Source organism: Desmodus rotundus, chromosome 10 (assembly GCF_022682495.2).
Source record: "Desmodus rotundus isolate HL8 chromosome 10, HLdesRot8A.1, whole genome shotgun sequence".
Classification (NCBI taxonomy): Eukaryota; Metazoa; Chordata; class Mammalia; order Chiroptera; family Phyllostomidae; genus Desmodus; species Desmodus rotundus.
Window position 1 is genome coordinate 52,185,639 of NC_071396.1, and position 22,748 is coordinate 52,208,386.

At 40.8% G+C, this 22,748-nt stretch overlaps 1 protein-coding gene across 18 annotated transcripts in view; it reads left to right on the top strand.

The window, feature by feature from the left end:
• The window catches only part of LOC112318016 (protocadherin gamma-C4), a 131,789-nt gene that overhangs the window by 72,306 nt on the left and 36,735 nt on the right, over positions 1-22,748 (top strand). The window contains exon 1 of one of the 18 annotated variants that reach the window (XM_053912362.2): positions 33-3,243. The exons of 16 other annotated variants lie outside the window; for them this stretch is intronic. In XM_053912362.2, coding sequence (XP_053768337.1) covers positions 829-3,243 — 2,415 coding nt within the window. In that variant the 5' untranslated portion in view covers positions 33-828. Of the gene's footprint in view, positions 1-32; positions 3,244-3,323; positions 7,250-22,748 lie in introns of those variants that run through there. One more of the 18 variants, XM_053912353.2, reaches the window with a different exon arrangement.

The window sequence follows — 22,748 nt, forward strand, 5'->3', positions numbered from 1 at the left end:
TCTAAAAATAAAATTAAATAAATAAATAGAAACCAAACACCCTCACATTTCCTTGTCATTAAAGCCCCATGGTAACCTACTGGGGTGTACTTTTATAAGTGACAAGGAAGACTTGATGGCAGTGGCTGTTCTCACCCTGAGTGCACCCTATACGTCTTGGGGATCTCCTCCAGTTTCCTCTGGTAAATGGAGGAGGGACATTTATCCGACCATAAGGTTGAATCTAATACTGGGTATCATTTCATGGCTGTCAAAATTTCTCCACACCACTTGGTGGGGCTATTTTCTCACGTGGTCTTTGTTCAAAGTCTGGAGAGAAGACCTTGCTTTGTTCTTCCGGTATCTTCACTGCCTCCGATTAGAAAAATACAAACTTACCTCATTCGTGGGTTAATGGCTCTTCTACAGGATCCCATCTCTAAAGAACTTGGGTAGTAAACACTGGAAAACAGACCCATCCAAAACTCACAGATTGACTCCTTTCCTATGCACCAGTCCAACATAGCTGTCGGAACAGTAAATCCCAGTATTTGCAAGGCTCTGGCTGCAGTTTTCAAAACAGACTCCGAGCGCCGCTGTTGGCCAATGTGCTGCAAGAGCAGGGGTCCAGGATCCACCCTGGTGATTTTCTGCGCAGCCACAAAAGCAAGTGCGAAAGGAGAGCGACCCGGCCGCCGGCTCGCTGCTCGGCAAACCTGATTTCAGAATACGATTGGCATACCTTCAAAGTGGGAGCCTTTAGTTTTCTACGCGGTGGAAGTAGATATTTTAAACGCAATTTCTAAGGAAAACGTCTCAGCGCCAGAGGCTGCAGCAGGACAGAGAAGGATGGGAAACAGGGTGAAGCAGAGCAGCGGTACCCGGCGGCGGCAAGTACTCTTCCCCTTCCTGCTGCCTTTGTTCTGCGGGGCGCTCTCCGAGCAGATCGGCTACTCCATTCCGGAAGAAATGGCCAGGGGCTCCGTAGTGGGGAGCCTCGCTAAGGACCTGGGGCTGCGTGTGCGGGATTTATTGACCCGCAAGCTCAGAGTTAGTGCAGAGAAACGGTACTTTACCATAAACATGGATAATGGGAACTTACTCGTGAGTGACCGAATAGATCGGGAGTCTCTCTGCCCTCAAAATCCTGTATGTGTCGTGCCCTTAGAGATTGTAGCAGAGAACCCTCTAAATGTTTTTCACATAAATGTGATGATAGAAGATATAAATGACAATCCACCTCATTTCCCCCAAAATAGCGTTGTTTTACAAATCAATGAACTTGCAATTCCAGGAACTCGGTTTGGTCTGGAATCCGCTATAGATGCAGATGTAGGGCCTAACTCTCTCCAGAGTTACCAGCTCAGCTATAATGAGCACTTCTCTCTGATGAAAAAGAATAAGAGTGAAGGCAAGAGCACCCCAGAACTGCGGTTGGAGAAGCCCCTGGACCGCGAACGACAGAGCTCCCATCTCCTGGTCCTGACGGCAGTGGATGGGGGTGACCCAGTCCGAACTGGCACCACTCAGATCAGGATCGAAGTCACTGACGCCAACGATAACCCCCCAGTGTTCAGTCAGGATGTGTACAAAGGTAGCCTGCGTGAGAACTTGCCCTCAGGCACCTCTGTGCTAAAGGTGACGGCCACCGACCAAGACGAGGGAGTCAATGCAGAGATCACCTACTCCTTCAAAGTATTAGGAGATGTTGGGAATATGTTCATGCTAGATCATCAAAGTGGAGAAATTAAGTCCAAAGACCCTATCGACTTCGAAATCAGTAGCAGTTACACCATAAGCATAGAAGCCAAGGACGGCGGAGGCATGGCCACAGAATGTAAAATTGTACTGGAAATTTTAGATGAGAATGACAACGCCCCAGAGGTGGTGTTCACTTCGGTGTCTAGTTCCATAATGGAGGACGCAGAGCCTGGGACAGTTATTGCTTTGTTCAAAACACATGATAAAGATTCCGGAGAAAATGGGAAGGTCTCATGCCTCATAAAAGAGAAAGTTCCTTTTAGAATTCAGTCTTCCGCCAATAATTACTACAAGCTTGTAACCGATGGGACCCTGGATAGGGAACGAACCCCGGAGTACAATGTCACCATCACAGCCACCGACAGAGGCAAGCCGCCCCTCTCCTCCAACAGAAGAGTCACCCTACACATCCAGGACGTCAACGACAACCCTCCGGTTTTCCAGCAGTCCGCCTACCTGGTCCACGTGCCAGAAAACAACCCGCCCGGGGTCTCCATTGGGCAGGTCAGCGCCTCCGACCCCGACCTGGGACCCAACGGCCTCATCTCCTACTCCATCGTAGCCAGCGACCTGGAGCCACGGGAGCTGTCCTCCTACGTGTCCGTGAACTCGCAGAGCGGCGTGGTGTTCGCGCAGCGAGCCTTCGACCACGAGCAGCTGCGCGCCTTCCAGCTGACGCTGCAGGCCCGCGACCAGGGCTCACCCGCGCTCAGCGCCAATGTCAGCCTGCGCGTGTTGGTGACCGACCGCAACGACAACGCGCCAAGGGTGCTTTACCCGGCGCTGGGGCCCGACGGCTCTGCGCTCTTCGACACTGTGCCGCGCGCCGCGCAGCCCGGCTACCTGGTCACCAAGGTGGTGGCGGTGGACGCGGACTCGGGCCACAATGCCTGGCTGTCCTACCACGTGCTGCAGGCCAGCGAGCCTGGACTGTTCAGCCTGGGGCTGCGCACGGGCGAGGTGCGCACAGCGCGTGCTTTGGGCGACAGGGACGCGGTCCGCCAACGCCTGGTGGTCGCTGTGCGCGACGGGGGACAAACACCTCTTTCCGCCACCGCTACGCTGCACCTGGTCTTCGCTGACAGCCTACAAGAGGCCCTGCCGGACCTCAGCGAACGTCCTACACCCTCTGACCCCCAGGCTGAGCTGCAGTTTTACCTGGTGATGGCTTTGGCCTTGATTTCGGTGCTCTTCCTCCTGGCGGTAATTCTAGCCATTGCCGTGCGCTTGCGACGTTCCTCTAGCCTGGCTCCCTGCCGCTGCTTTCAGCCGGGTCTCTGTACTAAGACTGGACCAGGGGTTTCTCCCAACTACAACGAGGGAACTTTGCCTTATTCCTACAATCTGTATGTTGCCTCCAATTCTCAGGAAACAGGGTTTAATTTTCTCTCTAGGACACCAGAAACTGTCCCTCCACAAGATCTTTCTCATGAAGCATCTTTGGTAGTGAGTGTCACTGAGAAGAATAACAAGTTAAGCGTTAACTCTGTTGCTTCTACTCACGTGAGTTTCAATGAATGCCTTTCATCTAGAAATGGTTTGGTTTAATTTTTTTATTCTATTAACTTCAAAGAGAGGAAAATGCATGAGAAAGGGGTTTTTGAAAAGATTTTATTATTTATTTTTAGAGAGAGGGGAAGGGAGGGAGAAAGAGAGGGAGAGAAACATGATTGTGTGGTTGCCTCCCCGGCGCCCCCAACTGGGGACCAGGACGGTAACCCAGGCCTGTGCCCTGACCTGAATCGAAACAGGGACTCTTTGGTCCCGAGGCCTGCACTCCATCCACTGAGCCACACCAGCCAGGGCATCCTTTTAAAAGATATAGTAATGATTTATAATATTCAGGTATATTTGCTAGGGATTCTTTGAATACCACTGGGTAGGTCAATTTTATGCCCCGTCTTTTTTAAGGCCACCTGTAGATTTCTTCCCAATTCAAAAAATATTTTATGGTATGCCTACCAAATGTACTTAGACTCAGAATATAAATATTTATGTTCATGAAAATACAGTACTGAGAATTTTTTCTTATATTTTGATGGCCTTCCAAATGTATTGCCAGGAATTCTCAGTAATTGGAACTAGGTTTGTTACACAGATTAAGTATGTTTATAATATTCTTTGGATTACTAATTTTCTTGCACAGTCTTTTGGAATATAATGTGTTAGTAGGTTATAGAATACTGCCCTTGTTTCCAGGATATGAAAGTTGGAATGCTTCTATTTTTTCCTTAAAATATTAAATGTTAATGTGTCTTCTGTTAACTTCCAGCAATTCTCATAATGTGTATAATCACATTTTTTATTTTTAGGTTTCCATATCATTGTGAAAACTAATGGTTTTTAACCGTAAATGTCAGCAACCTGTTAAACTAGTTCTTCCATTTAGGTAAATTTAAGAACCTATGGAAAAAATGCCCCAAATTGAAGCTGAGTGAGCAATTTTAAGTTATTCTAATAATTGATTTTGCAACATGGAAAACTCCTAGGGGGATGTCTCATAATAAGGATGTTGGGGGGGGGGTATTGGCGATGTCAAAGCAGGTGCACTAAAATTAAGGATAAGAATTACTGAATTACTGTGTATAGAAATTTCAAGTTCATTTAAAAGCCTATTAGGAAAATCAGAATACGCGTACAGCTACAGAAAATAATCTCAAGAAAGTATCTCTGGGTGAAACATTTCAGGGAAATAAAAAGAATCTCCCTAAAGTTTCAATGAAAAGAAATGCTGTGGTTTTAATCGTCTTCACTTCCAGCCCTATTTGAAGAACAGTAGGTGGAGCCATTTGAGGTCTAAAAACCAACATCCCTTTCCCGGAGTTAAGATTGTGCAGTAATTGGTTAGGACTCTGAGCGCCGCTGTTCACCAATCAGAGAAAAGCAGAGAGATCCTGCGTAAGGTGGATCTCTGCTACGCGCCAGAAGCACAAAGCACAGAGAGAAACTAACCATCTCCTTTTGGACTGTGAGGAAACTGAATGGAGGATCCCTGGTCCCCCAGTTGACGGATAAGGACGAAAGTGTTGATCCTGACTTCGGTGATCGAAGGAAGAATTGGAAATAATCCTCCAGGAAAGTGACAATGACTCCTGCGCGCCTGCACCAGGACTGCAAAGGGACGGTCTTGCTGGGAGTTCTCCTGGGGATTCTTTGGGAAACGGGATGCACTCAAATCCACTATTCAGTTCCTGAGGAGCTGGAGAAAGGCTCTAGGGTGGGCGACATCGCTAAGGACCTGGGGCTGGAGCCCCGGGAACTGGAGGAGCGTGGAGTCCGCATCGTCTCCGCAGGTAGGACGCAACTTTTCGCTCTGAATCCGCGAAGCGGCAGCTTAGTCACCGCGGGCAGAATAGACCGGGAGGAGCTCTGTATGGGGGCCATGAAGTGTCAACTAAATCTGGAGATCCTGATGGAGGATAAAGTGAAAATATACGGGGTGGTGGTAGAAGTGAGGGACATTAATGATAATGCCCCCTACTTCCGGGAAGGTGAATTAGAAATAAAAATGAGTGAAAACGCAGCCCCTGGGATGCGGTTCCCCCTTCCCCACGCTTGGGATCCGGATATCGGGACGAACTCTCTCCAAAGCTACGAGCTCAGCAGTAACATTCACTTCTCGCTGGAGGTGCAAAGCGGAGCGGATGGTAACAAGTACCCGGAACTGGTGCTGGAGCGCGCCCTGGACCGCGAGGAAAAGGCGGTTCACCACCTGGTTCTCTCGGCCTCGGACGGAGGCGACCCGGTGCGCACGGGCACGGCGCGCATCCGCGTGACGGTCCTCGATGCGAACGACAACGCGCCCGCGTTTGCGCAGTCCGAGTACCGGGTGAGCGTTCCCGAGAACGCCGCCGTGGGCACTACGCTGCTGGTGGTGAGCGCCGCCGACCCCGACGAAGGAGCCAACGCGGAAGTGACGTATTCCTTCCGGTATGTGGACGACAGGGCGGCTCAGCTTTTCCAGCTACATTGTAATTTAGGGGCAATTTCAACAATAGGGGAGCTGAACCACGAAGAGTCAGGCTTCTATGAGATGGAAGTGCAAGCAACGGACAACGCAGGGTATTCTGCAAGAGCCAAAGTCCTCATCACAGTTTTGGATGTGAATGACAATGCCCCTGAAGTACTTGTCACCTCTCTCTCCAGCTCCATTCTGGAAAACGCTCCCAGAGGGACATTAATTGCCCTTTTACATGTAAATGATCAAGACTCTGGGGAAAACGGACAAGTGATCTGTTTCATCCGAGAGTATCTGCCCTTTAAATTAGAAAAGGCATATGGAAATTACTATAGTTTAGTGACAGACACACTCCTAGACCGAGAACTGGTTCCTAGCTACGACATCACAGTGACCGCCACTGACCAAGGAAGTCCACCCCTGTCCACAAAAACTCACATCACACTGAATGTCGCAGACACCAACGACAACCCACCTGCCTTCTCTCATGCCTCCTACACCGCCTATATCCTAGAGAACAACCCCAGAGGAGCCTCCATAGTGTCTGTGACCGCCTATGACCCTGACTATGGGGAGAATGCCCAGGTCACTTACTCCCTGATTGAGGACACCATTCAAGGAGTTCCGCTGTCCTCTTACATTTCCATCAACTCAGACACGGGGGTCCTGTATGCGCTGTGCTCCTTCGACTATGAGCAGTTCCGAGACCTGCAGGTACAAGTGCTGGCACAGGACAGTGGGGACCCTCCACTCAGCAGCAACGTGTCCCTGAGCCTGTTCGTGCTGGACCAGAACGACAATGCACCAGAGATCCTGTACCCCTCACTCCCCACTGATGGCTCCACTGGGGTGGAGCTGGCACCCCGCTCTGCAGAACCCGGCTACCTGGTGACCAAGGTGGTGGCAGTGGACAGAGACTCAGGCCAGAATGCCTGGCTGTCCTACCGCCTGCTGAAGGCCAGTGAGCCAGGGCTCTTCGTGGTGGGGCTGCACACGGGCGAGGTGCACACTGGGCGGGTTCTGTTGGACAGAGATGCGCTCAAGCAGAGCCTGGTGGTGGCTGTTCAGGACCACGGCCAGCCCCCTCTGTCGGCCACTGTCACACTCACCGTGGCCGTGGCAGACAGCATCCCAGAAGTTCTGGCTGATCTGAGCAGTCTTGAGTCTCGCGCCAACCCCAACGACTCTGGCCTCACACTCTACCTGGTGGTGGCGGTGGCCGCAGTCTCCTGCCTCTTCCTCGCCTTTGTCATCGTGCTGCTGGCGCTCAGGCTCAGGCGCTGGAATAAGTCGCGTCTGCTCCAGGCTTCTGGAGGGGGATTGGCTAGCTTGCCCGCCTCGCACTTTGTGGGCGTGGACGGGGTGCGGGCGTTCCTGCAGACCTATTCCCACGAGGTCTCCCTCACCGCGGACTCGCGGAAGAGTCACCTGATCTTCCCGCAGCCCAACTACGCTGACACGCTCATCAGCCAGGAGAGCTGTGAGAAAAGCGAGCCTCTCTTGCTGTCAGGTGATTCAGTGTTTTCTAAAGATAATCATACATTAATTCAGGTGAGTCCACATCAAATATGCTTCTCTGAGTTTTAATAAGCAAAATATTGCTTATTATAGTTAATGAGTATATATTCGGAATTTATAAAGCAGACACCAATGAAGTTATGTATGCACGGCAGACACCAATGACAACCCGGCCATTTTCCCTCAGGCCTTCCCTCATGCCTCACTGATAACAAATTTTTATATATTTGTATATGTTGTATATAAAAATGTGTATCTACTTCATAAAGTACTTGTTAATGCTGTCTAGTTTTTCTAATTTAATTTACAAACTATGAAATTCTTCCTGCTTTTAGTTGGTCTGATTTCCCACTGGCTTTGCAACAGTTTTATGCTGAACATCTGATGCCAGTTTATCTGCTAAGAACACAAATTCTTCCAAAGGGTATAAATCTAAGATGAAAATGATAAATATTTTAAACCAACTTTTATCAATAGAGTGACTTCCACTGCACGTTAAATGGCTAACAAATTCTTAAAGTGCTCTCAGTTCCTTCTGAAGGGCAGTGACTCCTTCTGGTCATTGGGGACGTACACAGTCATACCTTCTCAGTGTCCTCAGCCGTTTCATGTTTGAAGTCGTTCTTGAACTTCCAGACATGGCGAACTGATTTCTTACACAGGTGAAACTTTCTCACTGAAATATGCAAACAGTACAAGTGTTCTCATGAGGAAAAACGGAAAAGGTAATTTTCTTTTTTCACCCCCCATTATAGATTTCGGGAATAAATGTCTATATGTGTTTCCAGGTTAGACATTTCTTTTGCCCATTTTATCCACACTGATGATTTTAATGATGACTTTGTGGAACATTCAGAGATAACAAATTGTGTTTTGAGCACTTTTTTGGTACTTTGTTGGATTTGCAATAATTCTCTTATGTTAAATTTTCCACAACTTTCGCACACATGGAAACTTTTATGGAAAGTGCACAGACTCTAGGTGTTTCCTGAGAACTTTATGCTTATTGTAGAATGTTGAACAGAAATTGAATGCTGAAGTACATTATTCATGAGAAAGAATTGCTGAAACACGAGAAACCTGGTTTCTTTTGGTGAAATGTGTTATATAGGGTAGAGAATCATAACATCCTAATTATTTTCTTTACTTCTTGCCTATCTACTTTCAAAAATACAATAGTTAATTAAAACTTAGACTTATAAAAGAGGTTGAAAACCATTTGGGGGTGGCCCTAAAATGAGACAGTTACTGCTCCTGGGATTCACATGCCATTTCATGCTTCTTGATAACTTATATAATTGACAATTTTATGTATGTGTGTGATTTTTTTTAAAGGAAATTTTGAGCATACCTAAATATTCAGTCTTTGTGTTGACATTAAGTTCCAAATGTAATTTAATAAGTAGAGCTTTCTTAGCAATATCGAGGAGAATAGAGGGCAATGTCACTACTGTTGTTTTGTAGAAGCTATTGAAATGTTTATCACAAGGCCAGTTTTCATATGGTGGTCAATTCCAAAGGAAAGATGGAACACACAACAAATTACTTGGGAGGCTAAGTTAGTATTGTCCAAATATGCTGACTTCTGCTTATTTAACCCAATTTAGTGATACTCGTTAAGAGCTAAGGCAATGAACAATCGTGACCCATAGGCTATATCCCAAGTATCAGTCATCTTAACTATGCTTCCACTTGGAGCTAAATAGGTTTCATTAAATGGCTGTTGAGTGAATGAGTGAACAAATGTCTGTGCTCTGGGGACTACCTGATATCAGTATTCTAAAATGTAGTATGATAGAAAAATAACTTTGCAATGAGGTAACTCCTAACTGTGTGACCTTTGACAAGTTATTTAATCTCTTTCGGCTTCAGCAAAATAGGGATAACACTATATAATTTGAAAAACCATGGCAAGGACTAGTGATAACATATCACTGGTACATAACATGCTTCATACATAATATATACTGAATTAGCAGCCGCCGTGTTTTACGTTGTTGATAGACAAAGAAGGAGTCATGCGTTCATCATCAGCCCTTAACAATCTGTCGGGAAAAGTAATAATGGTTCATGTGTCTCTGCAGATGGTGCAATGGGATGACCTGTGGGTGGAAGTAAAACTGTTCTAAAATTGTTGTGAAAACAAATTTTAAAAACTTATAAATGCCTAGAAACATTTTTGATTGAGAAGCCCCTATTTGTGGTCATAAAAGACGGGGAAAGATCTTTTTGCAAGAGGCAATTTCATAAGTGTTAATTTTTCTGTCTGAACCACAATGTAACCCAAACGAGGATCCTACTAGTCCAATAGGATTGCTAGGATGATTTAACTGGAAAATGGATCACCAAAACCTGAACACTGGAGTTAATTTTGTTTGGACTGTGTAAGTTTAAGCTAATGGCTGTGCAAAATATTATCCTTAGCTTTAGGATATTTGTTGATAATTTAGGACTGATAATTAGTATATTTGTTGATTGATATTTTTATTGTTTTGAATGTTTATGTTTCTTATGGTTCCAGCAATGAAATTATGTCAAGGACTTTGCTTGTTTTCCTATGCTTCACTCAAAGTAAAGAAAGTAGAGACTTACTTGTGAGTAACAGAATGGACCTGGAGCAGATGTGCGTATATACTATAGTTTGTATCCTATATTTAGAAACAGTAGTTGAAAACTCTTTAATTGTTTTTCATACTAATATAAATATTTAATATGTAAATTATAACACCCCCTGGTTGAGCAGGAGTGTTATTGAGTTAAATATGTGAGTTGACCCAGCCTGGAGCAAGATTTGCAATAGAATCTACAGAAGGTCCTGATATTGGAAGAAATTCCTTTACAAAATCACCACCTTGGCAGCAACTCTACATTTGTCTTCAAAGTAAAAGAAAATGAGAGTAGAAACAAATACATTGAACTTGTGTTAGAGAAGCTACTAGACCTGGAAAAGCAAAGTCCACATCACTTACTCCTGACAGCTTTGGATGGTGAGGACCACTTGGAAACAATGCAGTACAACACGTCCACCCCTTATGTTGGCCTGAATGTACATGGGGCCAGCCTTGGAGAAGCCATGCCCTGGCCCCTCCATGGTGAAGGTGAGGGCCACTGACCCAGATAAGGACCTCAAAGTGGCAATCAGGTATGGCTTCGCAGCCCAGAATACCCATATCCAGCTTGGCCTTGACCACCAGAGTGGAGAAATAAAAACTTTAAGTACATTGGACTACAAAGAGATTTAAAAATATTCTATAGTTTAGGAAGCAAGGAACAGGGGGGTTGATTGGTTGCCCAGTATAATTGAGATGAAAATTCTACGCCTCCATCTTGGCTGGAACCAAAATTCTAGATGATAATAAAAGTCCCAGAGGTGATTTTTACTTCTCTTTCCACAATGATTCCTGAAGATTCTGCATGTTGGCCAGTAGTCTAAAACACAGGATCCAGATTTGGGAGAAAATAGGGAAGTACAAGAAAATGTGTCTTTCAGAATTTAATCTTCCATGAATAATTGCCACAAGCTTGTAACAGATGGGGCCCTGGACCTGGAATAAATCCTGGAATACAATGTCACCTGCATGACCATTGACAGAAGCAAGCTACCTCTCTCCACCAGCAGAAGCATCACCCTTCATCTTGGAGATATCAACAATAATGTGCTATTTTTCCACTAGGCCTCTTATGTGGTCCACATGGTCGAGAACAACCCTCCTGGTGCCTCCATTGCCTAAGTCTGCACCTCATATCCCAACATGGGACCTACCAACTATTTGTCCTACTCCACTGTGGCTAATTCAAATACTGTAAGTGAATTTGAACTAGCACAGAATGCTGGATAGGTACTGTTCCTTGTAATCAAATGATTGTACAAATGGATCCAAATGATGTTAGCATGGCTTTTCATTGAACTTGTAGTTTACAAACACTTCAAAAATTACAGAATAATATTTGCATATAAAATTCCCCATTATATATCACTGTTAGTGATTTAGAAGCTTGAAATCTAAAATATAACAAAAAGGAGAAAAGGAAACAGTTACTTTTGGAAAGTGAAATTAGGTAAAATGGGTTACCATAGAAACTGAAAAGAGCGAAGGGAGAATTACTGGTAAGTCGAGAGAAAGAGAATATTAGTAGTAAGATGCATAAGATCGGTTAGTCACAGTAGGGTTCCTTTCGGTGTGGATTCTGTTGTCCACCTAAGCTATGTCAATTTTATTATAAATGCTACCTGGATGTTAGTCTCTAAAAAGAATTCAGCAAATCAGATAACTTGGCATCTTCAACCTGCATTGCTACATCCCGGGAACCAAGAACAGACAACATCTCCACAGATATGTGTCACTGGCATGGTTGGGCTTTATCTTGTGTAATACTTGCCCTAGTAGTGTATTAGGGGAGGCAGTGAATATTCCTGGTGAGAAAAAGGCACTTATTTGACACTTATTGACTCTTCTATTTACCTCATTTAAAACTGACTTTTACCTGTGGTATGAGGTAGCAGTTCCATGAGGTAATGGTCAAGGTTCTGTTTTCCCGTATGGATGCCCAATGTTTGCAGCACCACTTTTTGAAAAGATTTTTCCTTTTCCTATTGAATAGCTCTGGCACACTTGTTGAAAATCATTTGATTGCTATATTTGGGTCTATTTCTAGACTGTCATGTGCCATTGAACTATTTGTCTATCCGTTTGTCTTGTTTATTGTGGCTTTATAGTAAGTCCTGAAGTCAGGTAGGTAGTCTCCCCACTTTCTTCTTTTTTTAACATTGTTTTGACTATTCTTGGTTCTTTGTCTTTCCAAATAAATTGAAATCATCTTGCCACTTTCCGGAGTGTAAAAGCCTGCAGTGGTTTTTCCACTGCATTGGAATTGCATTGACCCTACACATCCATTGGGGGAGGGGTCATCTTAACGATATTGAGACTTCCAATCATGAGAATGACATATACTTCCATTTACTTAGGTCTTCTTTAACCTCTCTCAGCACTGTTTTGTAGCTTTCAGTGTAGGGGTCTTGAATATCTTTCAAGCAATTTTTATATATATAATTTAATAATTTCATTAAATTATTCATACATACTTGATAGTTTTTGATGTTACCATAAATTGCATTTTAATTTTATTTTCTGATTGCTTATTGCTGGCTTACAGAAAAATGAATTATTTTTGTATATTCCATGTGCTTTTGAAAAACAAGAGGTGCAGGGTGCTCTATTCTTATACTGTATGAAAATATCACATGAGAGGATATAGCATAAGTTCAAACCACCTTTTCATAAGTTCAGGCTTCAATTCTCTGCAGTGTATAGGTTTGAAGAGCCCGCCCAAAGACAAGAGCCTGCCTCAAGTCAAGTAGCGGGTGGTTCATTCATGCATTTATATAGCAAACGTTTATTAACTGTCTGCTTTACGCAAAGCAGTTTCCTAGGTGCCAAAGGTGCAGCAATGAACAAGGCAGATATGATTCCTGCCTTAATGGGTCCCCATTCTAAGATACAGTCTTTTACAAGTCTGCTAAGTGTCACCAACGAGAAAAACAAGGATATTAGGAGAGTTTGTAATAGAGAGGCTTACCACAATCCAAAGGGTCAGGGAAGCTTTCTTTCAGGAAGTGATATTTAGAGTGAGATCTGAAAGATAAGTAGCAGTCAGCTAGGTAACAAGAGGATTAAATGTTGGGCAGGGGAAATTGGATGTGGAAAGGTTCTAAAAAAGAAAAGGTGAGCAACTGAGAAGGGCTAGGGAGGCTAGAAATGGAGAATAATTAGAGCCTTGTAAACCATATTAAATATTCTGGATTTTATTCTAAGTACCCTTGTATTTAGGAGCTATTGAAAGGTTTTAAACAATGGAGTGACAAGTTCTGATTTGAATTTTTAAAAGATTACTCTGGCTGCTGTGTGGTGCCTTGATATAGGAGGGTTATAAATGGAATAGGGAGAACAGGTGGGAGACTATGGTAATGTTCCTGGTAAGAAACAGAGCTGGAATGTATTAAAAGGAAGGCAGTGGATATAGAAATAAATGGAAGGGTTGGCGATGTATTTAAGAAATATGTTCCGCAAGACAATGATGGAATGGCTGAAATGTAAACTCCATGAGGACAGTGACTCCTTTGTTTAATATATTCCTCAGTGTCATTTATTATATTCCTCAAAAAAATTGCCTGGCAAGTGGTAGATCCTCAGTAAAATATCACTGACTGAACATATACAATGGATAAAAGAGAGGAGGGATTGAGTCATTTCTAGGTTTCTGAATTGAGAAACTGGATGACCTAAGGTACCATTTTGTAGGATGTAGAAGACTAGTGAAGGATAAATTTCAGAGAAATCAGGAGTTGAATTGTGAACATGTTAAGTTTGAGATTCTTTGAAACATCCAAGTGCAGATATTGAGAATGTGGTTGGGCATGTGGTCAACATTCTTTTCCTTTGATCTCTTCCGTTGTGATGATGTATTCGGATGGGTAGAACATTACCAGGCTGATTATGATAAGCTTCCTGATGACTCTACACTGGTATGTTTTGGGGCTCACAGCAGAGCTACCTGTGTTTTATTTTTCTTCCTGATCTCTTTTTCAGTATTAGAAACATGGTGAACCTCACTGTATCTAATTCATACTCACCCCACTCTTCAGACTGGTCCTGGTGCCCAATTCTTTTTATGCCTCTGGAATTCTGTTTGAGTTAAAGTTTATCGAGCTGTTTTAATTTGTCGCTATTTAATTTTCTTTTATTCAATTGCATGTTTTCCATGGAAAAATGTAAGCTCTGCTTTTCTTCACCATCTGTTTTTGGTTTCCAAACAGTAAAATTTTAGATAAGGAATGTTTAGGATAAAAGATACACAACAATAATAATAAAATTGTTGGACGATTGTACGAGGGGGGACTCCAAAACCCCAGAAATTATTTATAAAAATTGTGTATTTATTCTTACATGTTTAAACTTCAGTCACCTTCAAAGTACTCTTGATGCAATATACCTATTGAGACTTCCCACTGCTCAAAACAGTTTTATTTATTGTTTGTTTCTATGTATTAGGAAGAGCTACTGTGTCTCTCAGGCTTGATAGACTGGGTTAATGTAGTAGGTCTGTAGAGTCCAGTGGCACAGCCTCCCCTATTACCCCAGCTGTGTACTCAAGGTACGCCCACGTGTGGGCTATATACACCCTCCTCTTGTAGTTGAGCCTTGATTGCTGTTGGCACATCCAAGGTCAACCACTGTCTGTGTTCTGTCTGGGGTCACACAGCATGAGCTACAAAGCAATGTGCAGATGGCTGCTACTTATGCTGGGCTTGGAGGTGCCCAGGAGACGCCAAGCTGTGAACCAAAGCTGGCTGCTGCTAGTGCCGGGCCTGGAACCACTTAGCTAGGGGGACAGGACTTGCAGAAGCCTGATGTTGCTTGTGTGAGAGAATTTATGAAGCATGTGCCAAGAAAGGCCCTTTTTATGGGAAAGCCACTGGAAACAGCGAAAGGTGGGCCTAAAAGTTGGGTGGGGCAGGGCCTCAGGGAATCACCAGGGTGGGGCAAATAGTGTAAGCCAGGTTGGAGAAGTCTCAGATATGGCCCCTACCTGCTGTCTCTGGGAGAGGGCGGGGGCTCAGAAAAGGAACAATGGCCTCTGCCAGCACTTCTGTCTGGGAAAAAGATGCCCTGAAACTCTTGCTCTTATGCCAGACAATTCAATTCCTCCCTTTATGTCTCTGATGCCTTTCAATCTCCTTCCCTGGTGCTGGAGCTCAGAGGGAGTGAGCTCCAGCACCAGGGTAAGTAAGTTTGTGTGCAGACCCTTTAAGAGGAATTGCCTGGGGTTCCAGAAATTTCTGTCTTCCATAGACTCAATCCCCGCTGTTTTTTACAGCCAGAAGATATAGAGACTTATCTTCCTGGCACTGGAACCCTGGGATGGGGGGCCTGGTGTGGCTTGGGACCCCTCACTCCCGAAATAGTTCTCCTGATTTTTGTCTGATTCACCACATGTGCATGTAGGACTGGCTCTTTCTGCATCTCCGCCCCTCCTACCAGTCTCAGTGTGGTTTCTCCTCTAATTCCGTAGTTGTAAGACTTCCATTCAGCTCATTTTCTGATGGGTCTTAATGATGGTTGTTGTATAGTTTAGTTGTAATTTTGATGCGGTTGTGCAAGGAGGCAAGCCATGTTTGCCTATACCACCATCTTAAATTCTGTAACTCTCAGTGGTTCTGATATTTCAGATTATAATGTACTAAGCAAATATTATTTTATTTTTTACTTCACTATGAGAGATTTTTATTTTCATACAAATTCTAAAGGTCATGACACCATCATAATTTCCCCCATCGATATTAAGATCACTTTACAGTCTCAGCGTGCACAGTTATTTTTACAGCCCTGCCCTACCGTGCAGAGAGGAATGCCTGTATGTACTCTTTTGCAGTTTGCTTTTTAAAAATTTTTAATCAGTTTTATTGCAGTATAATTTATATATAATAAAATATATAAAACTATACAACTCAATGGATTTTGACAAATGTTTGTCTTTTGTAACCACCGCTATAATCAAATACAGAACATTACTATAACCTTCAAAAGTTCCCTCGCGCCCTTCGCAATCAATTCTCCACATCCCTCCAGGCAACTACTGACCTGCTCCCTGTCACTGTAAGTTAGTTTTGACTTTTCCAGAATTTCATCTAAACGGAATCCTACACCATGTGCTCTTTTGTGTTTGCCTTCTTTTGCTCAATATATTTTTGAAATTCACTCACATTGTTGCGTGTATTAGTAGCTTATTTCTTTCTGTTGCTGAGTGGTTTTGCATTGTATCGATATGTCCCAATTTCTTTAGCCATCACCTTTTGCTGGATATTTGGGATGTTCCCAGTTTGGTGTTATTTTGAATTAAGGTGATATGAACATTTATGTAGAAGTTTTTTTGTGGACATAGATTTTTAGTTCATGGTTAATCACCTAAAAGCACGATTGCCATCATGTAATATGAGAAGTATGTATTTAGCTTTATAAGAAGCTGCAAAACATTTTTAAAGTGGTAATATCACTTAACGTTTCCATCAGCAGTGCGTGAGAGAGTTTCATTTGATCCACATCCTCCCCAAATGCTTCTTGTTGCTAAACTTTTCATTTTAACCATTCTAAGGGTGTGTAGTTACTATCTCATTGGGGTTTTAATTTGTGTTTTCTTGTTGACTAAAGATATTGAACACCTTTTCATGTGTTTATTCTCTATGCGTATATCTTCTTCTTGGAGTCTGTTCAGATCTTTTGTTCATCTTTGAGTTACTTGTCTAATAGATTGATTTATGACAGTTTTAAAAATACGTTGTAGATGTGAATGTTTGTCACATATATGTTTTGCGGATATTAGGACTCGCCTTAAAGACTGGCTTGGCTTTTTTCTTAGTAGTGTCTTTTGAAGAGCAGAAGTTATACGTTTGATAAAGCCCAATTTATTCATTTCTCCTTTTATAGTTTTTATTTCTTATGTCCTATTTAATAAAGCAAGTATTTTTCCTTTTTTCTAGAATTTTTATAATTTTACTGTTTATAATTTGGTATATGATCCATTTTGAGTCGATGCTTTGCATATGATGTGGAAGTTTATATTTTTCCAAAGGGATATCAAGTTGTGCCTTTGGAAAAATTTGCTGCGATGATTATCCTTCCCCATTAAGTAACCTTGGCACCTTCCTCAAAAATCATTTGACCATAAATGTGTGTCTTTTTATGGGATCTCCATTCTAATGCATCTATATCTGTAATATTGTAATAAAGTCTTGAAATCAGGTAGTGTTAGTTCTCTTATCTTTGTTTTCTTTTTCCAGAGTTATTTTTGTTATTCTAGATCCTTTGATTTTCATATAAATTTTGGTATCATGCTGTCACTTTCTTTAAGAACAAAAAAGACTTCTGGATATTGATTAGGGTTGCACTGAATGTATAACTTCAATTTAGGAAAAATTAATGATATTGCTGAATTTTTCAATCCATGAACATGACGTATCTCTTAATTTATTAAAGTATTTTTTTAATTTCTCTAAGCATTGTTTTGTGGTTTTCAGTGTGCAGATTTTATGTATGTTTTGATAAATTCACTGCTTATTATTTAATGTTTTCTACTCTTCTAAATAGCATTTAAAATTTTTATTTTCTAATTGATCATTGCAAGTATATAAAATACAATTGATTTTTTAATTGAACTTATTGGGGTGACATTGGTTATATTGATCTTCTATCCTGGGCCCTTAGTAAACTGACTTATGAGTACTAGTAGGGTTATTTTTTTAGAATTCTCTACATACACAAATATTTTCTGCAAAAAAAAAGATTTTTATTTCCAATCTGTATTTCTTTTATTTCTTTTTTAAAAAGTTTTATTTATTTTATTTTGAGAGAGATTGGACAGGAGGGAGAAAGAAAGGGAGGGAAGCATCAGTATGTGATTGCCTCTCAAGTGCTCCCTACTGGGGACCTGGCCCACAACCCAGGCATGTACCCTGACTGGGAATCGAACCCTCAACCCTTTGGTTTGCAGGCCGGCACTCAACTCACTGAGCCACATCAGCCAGTGCTCTTTTATTTCTTTTACTTGCCCTGTTGCATTGGTTAGAACTTCCAGAGCAAAATCAAATAGAAATGGTGAGAGTGGGCATTCTGTTCGTAGTCTTTTCTGAGGGAAAGTATTTAGTCTTCCACCATTAAGTTTCCATAGATACAGATTGAGGAAATTCCCTTTATTTCTAGTTTGTTGAGAGGTTTTTTTTTTAATCATGAATGAGTGTTAAATTTTGTCAGATGCTTTTTTGCACCTACTGAAATGACCATATAACTTTTAAATTTTACCTGTTAATATGGTAAATTACACAGATTGGGTTTTAAGTGTTTGATCATTCGCTGTCTTTGTACGGACAAATGTTTTAATTTCTCTTGGGTATATATGTAGGAGCTCCATTTTATTGGTTCCTGAACTTGCATTTATGATTTCTTTGCTTCTGCTTGCTCTGTGTTTATTTTGCTCTTCTTTTTCAAGTTTCTTGAGGAGGATCATAGTTTATTCATTTGAGACCTTTTCTCTTATCATTAGTGCTATACACTTACCTCTCAGGACTGCTTAAACTGTATTCCATAAATTCTGATATGTTGTATTTTTACTTTCATTCAGTTCAATGTATTTTTAAATTTTCTTTGAGCCATGGATCATTTAGAACTGTGATGTTTTATTTTCAAGAGTTTAGAGACTTTTCTGTTATCTTTCTGATTTTTATTTTAATTCTAAGATAGTCAAAGCATATATTCTGTGTGATTTCTATTCTTTTAAATTTGTTGAGCTTTGTTTTCTGACCCTGGATGTGATCAGAATATGTGCTGTTGGGCAAAATGCTCTATGAGTGTCGACTTTAGGTCCTGTTAGTTAATGGTGTTGTTCATTTCTATATTCTTGTTAGTAATTCTATCAATGCTTTGAAAAGTTTTATCAGTTATTGTTCACTTCTATATACTTATTAGTAGTTCTCTCAGTTGTTAAATTGTTGAAGTCTGCGGCTATAATGGTGGGTTTGTCTATTTTACTTTTCAGTTATGTCAGTTTTTGTTTCATGTATTTTTGTTGTTTGGTATATACATATTTAAGATGGCCATGGCTTCCTGGTGGATCGACCCTTTTATCACTGCATCGTGTCCCTCTTTATCCCTGGTAATTTTCTTTGGATAAATAGGCATTTGAGATTGTTAAATCTTCTTGATACTTGATAAATTGACCTTTTGTCATTTGAAATGTCTCTTTTTCTCTGTAATATATCTTGTCTGAAGGTCTGTTTTCTTCTGATATTAATGTAGCACTCAACTTTCTTATAATTAGTATTGCATGACATATCTTTTACATATATATGTGTGTATGTGTGTGTGTGTATGTGTTTTATATATAATGCATTTTCTGTAGACAGGATAAAATTGGGTCTTGCTTTTTATTCACCTCTTACTTTGAGTTGGATGTTCAGACCACTTAACTTTAATGTAATATTGATGTGATTATGTCTACCATCTCGCTCTTTGCGTCTCCTTATCCCATCAGCTTTTTATTTCTTTCATCTTTTCCTGCTTACTTTATTTTAGATTGAGTATTGTTTAATATTCCATTTGTCTCTGATAATAGTTTATTAGATATCCTCTTCAATTTTTTAAGTAGTTGTTCTAGGGTTCACTGTGCGCCTTTAACTTATCACCATAAACATAATTCACAGAGGTATAGCACTTCATATATAATGAAGTATCCTTTACCAATACACTTCTATTTCTCTTTTTTAAATCCTCACATGAGGATATATTTCTTATTGAGTTTAGAGAGAGAGGGAGGAGGAGAGAGAGAGACAGAGCAAGAGACAGAGAAAAAGAAACATTGATGTGAGAGAGAAACATTGATCAATTGTCTTCCATATGGTCCTTTACTGAGGATCAAACTCACACCCTAGGTATACGCCCTTACCAGGAATTGAACCTGTAACCTTTTTCTGTACAGGACAACACTCTGACCAACTTAGCCACCCATCCAGGGCAACAATATTCTTCTTTTTTAAATTATATTTTATTGATTATGCTGTTAAAATTGTCCCAATTGTTCCCCTCTGCCCACCCCACCACTCCCACAGGCAATCCCCAAACTATATACTTCTATTTCCCTTCTTAGTTTTTTGTGCTATTGTTATCACACATTTTACTTCTGCATATATTTTAAACCCCACAATATGTTATTTTTGCTTTAACTAATCAATTTTCTTTTAAATAAATTAAAAAGTGAGAAGAAAGATCTTTCACATGTAACCTACATTTTTATCTTTTCTGTCACTAATTTCCTTACTTAGATCCAAATTTCCATCTGGTGTCATTTTCCTTCAGACTAAAGAACTTCCTTTACTGTTTCTTTCAATACCAATCTGCTTGTTACATATTTTCTTTGTTTTTGTTTGTCTTTAAAATTTTTTTATTTCACCTTTATTTTTGAGAGATACTTTGGCTGGATATAAAATTTTAGGCTGACAATTTTTTTTCTTTCAGCATTTTAAAGATATTGTTTCTCTCTTCTGCCTTCCATTGCTTCTGATTAGGAGTCTATAATCTTCCCACTGCTTCTAAAATTTTCTCTTTATCAATGGCTTTCAGAGATTTGATTGAAGGACCTTGGTGTGTTTTTCTTAAATTTTTTCTATTTGGAATTCATTGAGCTTCTTGGTTCTGTACGTCTATAATGGAAGTTTGGGACTATATTCAAATGTCATTTATCACACTCATGTGTAATTATGGAACTCTAATTTCAGTTATTTTAGTGTACTTGATATTTCCCACAGGTTGCTAAATCTTTTTCCATTTTAAAAATATATTTCAGTTTGGATAGTCTCTGATGCTATGTCTGAAAGTTCGGTGATCTTGTCTTTCTCAGTGTCTAGTCTACTGCTAATTCCATCTAGTGAAGTTTTTATTTCACAAATTGTTCACCTCTAGACGATCAGTTTCATTCTTTCATTTCACTCCATTTCTCTCATTATATTCATGTTTTCCTTTAAATTCTTGAGAATATTTACTGCTTTAAAGCTCTTGTCTGCTAATGTCATTGCCCCTTCCATTTCTAGTGCTGATTTTCTTCCCGGTTTTAGGTCACAATTTTCTGCTTACTTGCATATCTAGTAATGTTTTTATTGGATAGCAGACATTGTCAATGTTAATTATGAATGTTTGGATTTTGTTGTTTTTCTGTAAGTATTGAAGGTTTGTAAGTTATCGGCAGATCAGGTTGGCCTTTTCAAGGCTTGTTTTTAAGCTTTGCTAGGACAGGTCTATAGAAGCACTTACCTTGAGCTAGTTTAGACCTGCTGCTAAGTTGTGCCATAAAAAAATACATATGTATTTTTTATTTCTCTGAGTGTCCAGCAGGGTCTCTGTATTGTGGCTAAATGGAGTTCAAATATTTCGCATCCCTGGATGAGCTCCAGGAATTCTTCAGCTAATAGCTCCCTTGACAGTTGTTTCTTGCTCAGCTTTAAAAGAATGTCAGTCTGTGTGTGCTCAGATTGTCATTCAGCCAAAGACCCAAGGGAATCCTCATCCAAATTCCTGGAGTTCTGTGTGCAGCCCCATTCTCTCGAGTGTTCTGCCCCACAAATTCTGGCTGCCTTAGTCTCCCAAGTTCTAATTTATACTCCGCAACTCAGTAAGGCCACTGTGTTATTCTCGGATTTCTCCTTTCCTGCACCATTTTCTGAAAATGTCCTCCAATCAAAAAGCCAGAGATCCTAGAACTCACCCCATTTGCTTCCCTTCACTCAGTTTTGGGCCAATGTCTAAAAGCATTTTTCACAGATTTTCATCAATCTGGTTATTTATAGCGGTGTGGCTAGTTCTACATGGTCAAAATCAAAAATTTCCGCTTTGTTTTTTCACACTAACAATATATCCTAGAAATCTTCTATATCAATTTATAGACATCTTCACTGTTTTTTAAAATGTGGAGCTTCACGAAACCCCAGTGTATATGTACATACACAGTCTGTTCAACCGATCTGCCGTCTGTCATTTAGGTCGTTTCTAATCTCTCTGCAATTACAAATAACCCCGTAGTGAGTAACCTGGTACGTATGTATTTGCATAATTTTATGATGTATATTGAAGGCAGGTTCCTAAAACTGTAATTTTTAGGTCATAGGCTAAATACATATGCAGTTTTGTGAACTATGTGAACTATGGCTATTTCCTTCTATATAGGTAGCACCATTTTGTATTCTACCAATAGATGAGAATACTAATTTTCCAAAATCCTCATCTGTGAAGCATGTTATCAAGCTTTTACATTTTTGTTAGTCTTATAAATAAAAAACTCAAAGTAGTTTTAATTTAAATATCTCTCATTATGATTGAAGTTAAATACTTTTTCATACGTTTATGAGTCAATTTATCTCTTTTTCTAAATTGTTCATGTCTCATGTTCATTTTTCATTAGAATTTTGTGTTTCATCCTAAAATTAAAAAATTTATTTATATGTTTAGAGATACCAGCCCTTTGTCCAAGATACAAGATGTGAATTTTTTTTTTTTGCATTTCCTTTACCTTTCACATTTTTATGGTGTTTTTTGCAATGCAATCCATTTCCCCTTTATTTTTATATAATCAAATGAATCAGTCTCTTCTTGTATTGCATTTAGGTTTGGAGTCATAGTTAGAAATCTTTGCTGTACACTCAGGTTATAGAAATATTCATCAACAGGAACTACTATAAAGGACACATGGACAAAATCAAGGGGGAGGGTGGAGGTGGAGGAGGGAGGGGGTTCTGGCTGGGGTGGGGTGGAGGGATGGGGAGAAAAAGCACACAACTGTAATTGAATAACAATAAAAAAAATGTAAAAAAAAAGAATTTGAATTAGAGGCCTTGCACCTAAAAGATTATTAGCAATAACTTTTTCCACCCACTTATTTGGCAGGGCAAACTTCTCTTCACTAAAATTCTACTCTTCTTACCATCCTACAGAGACCT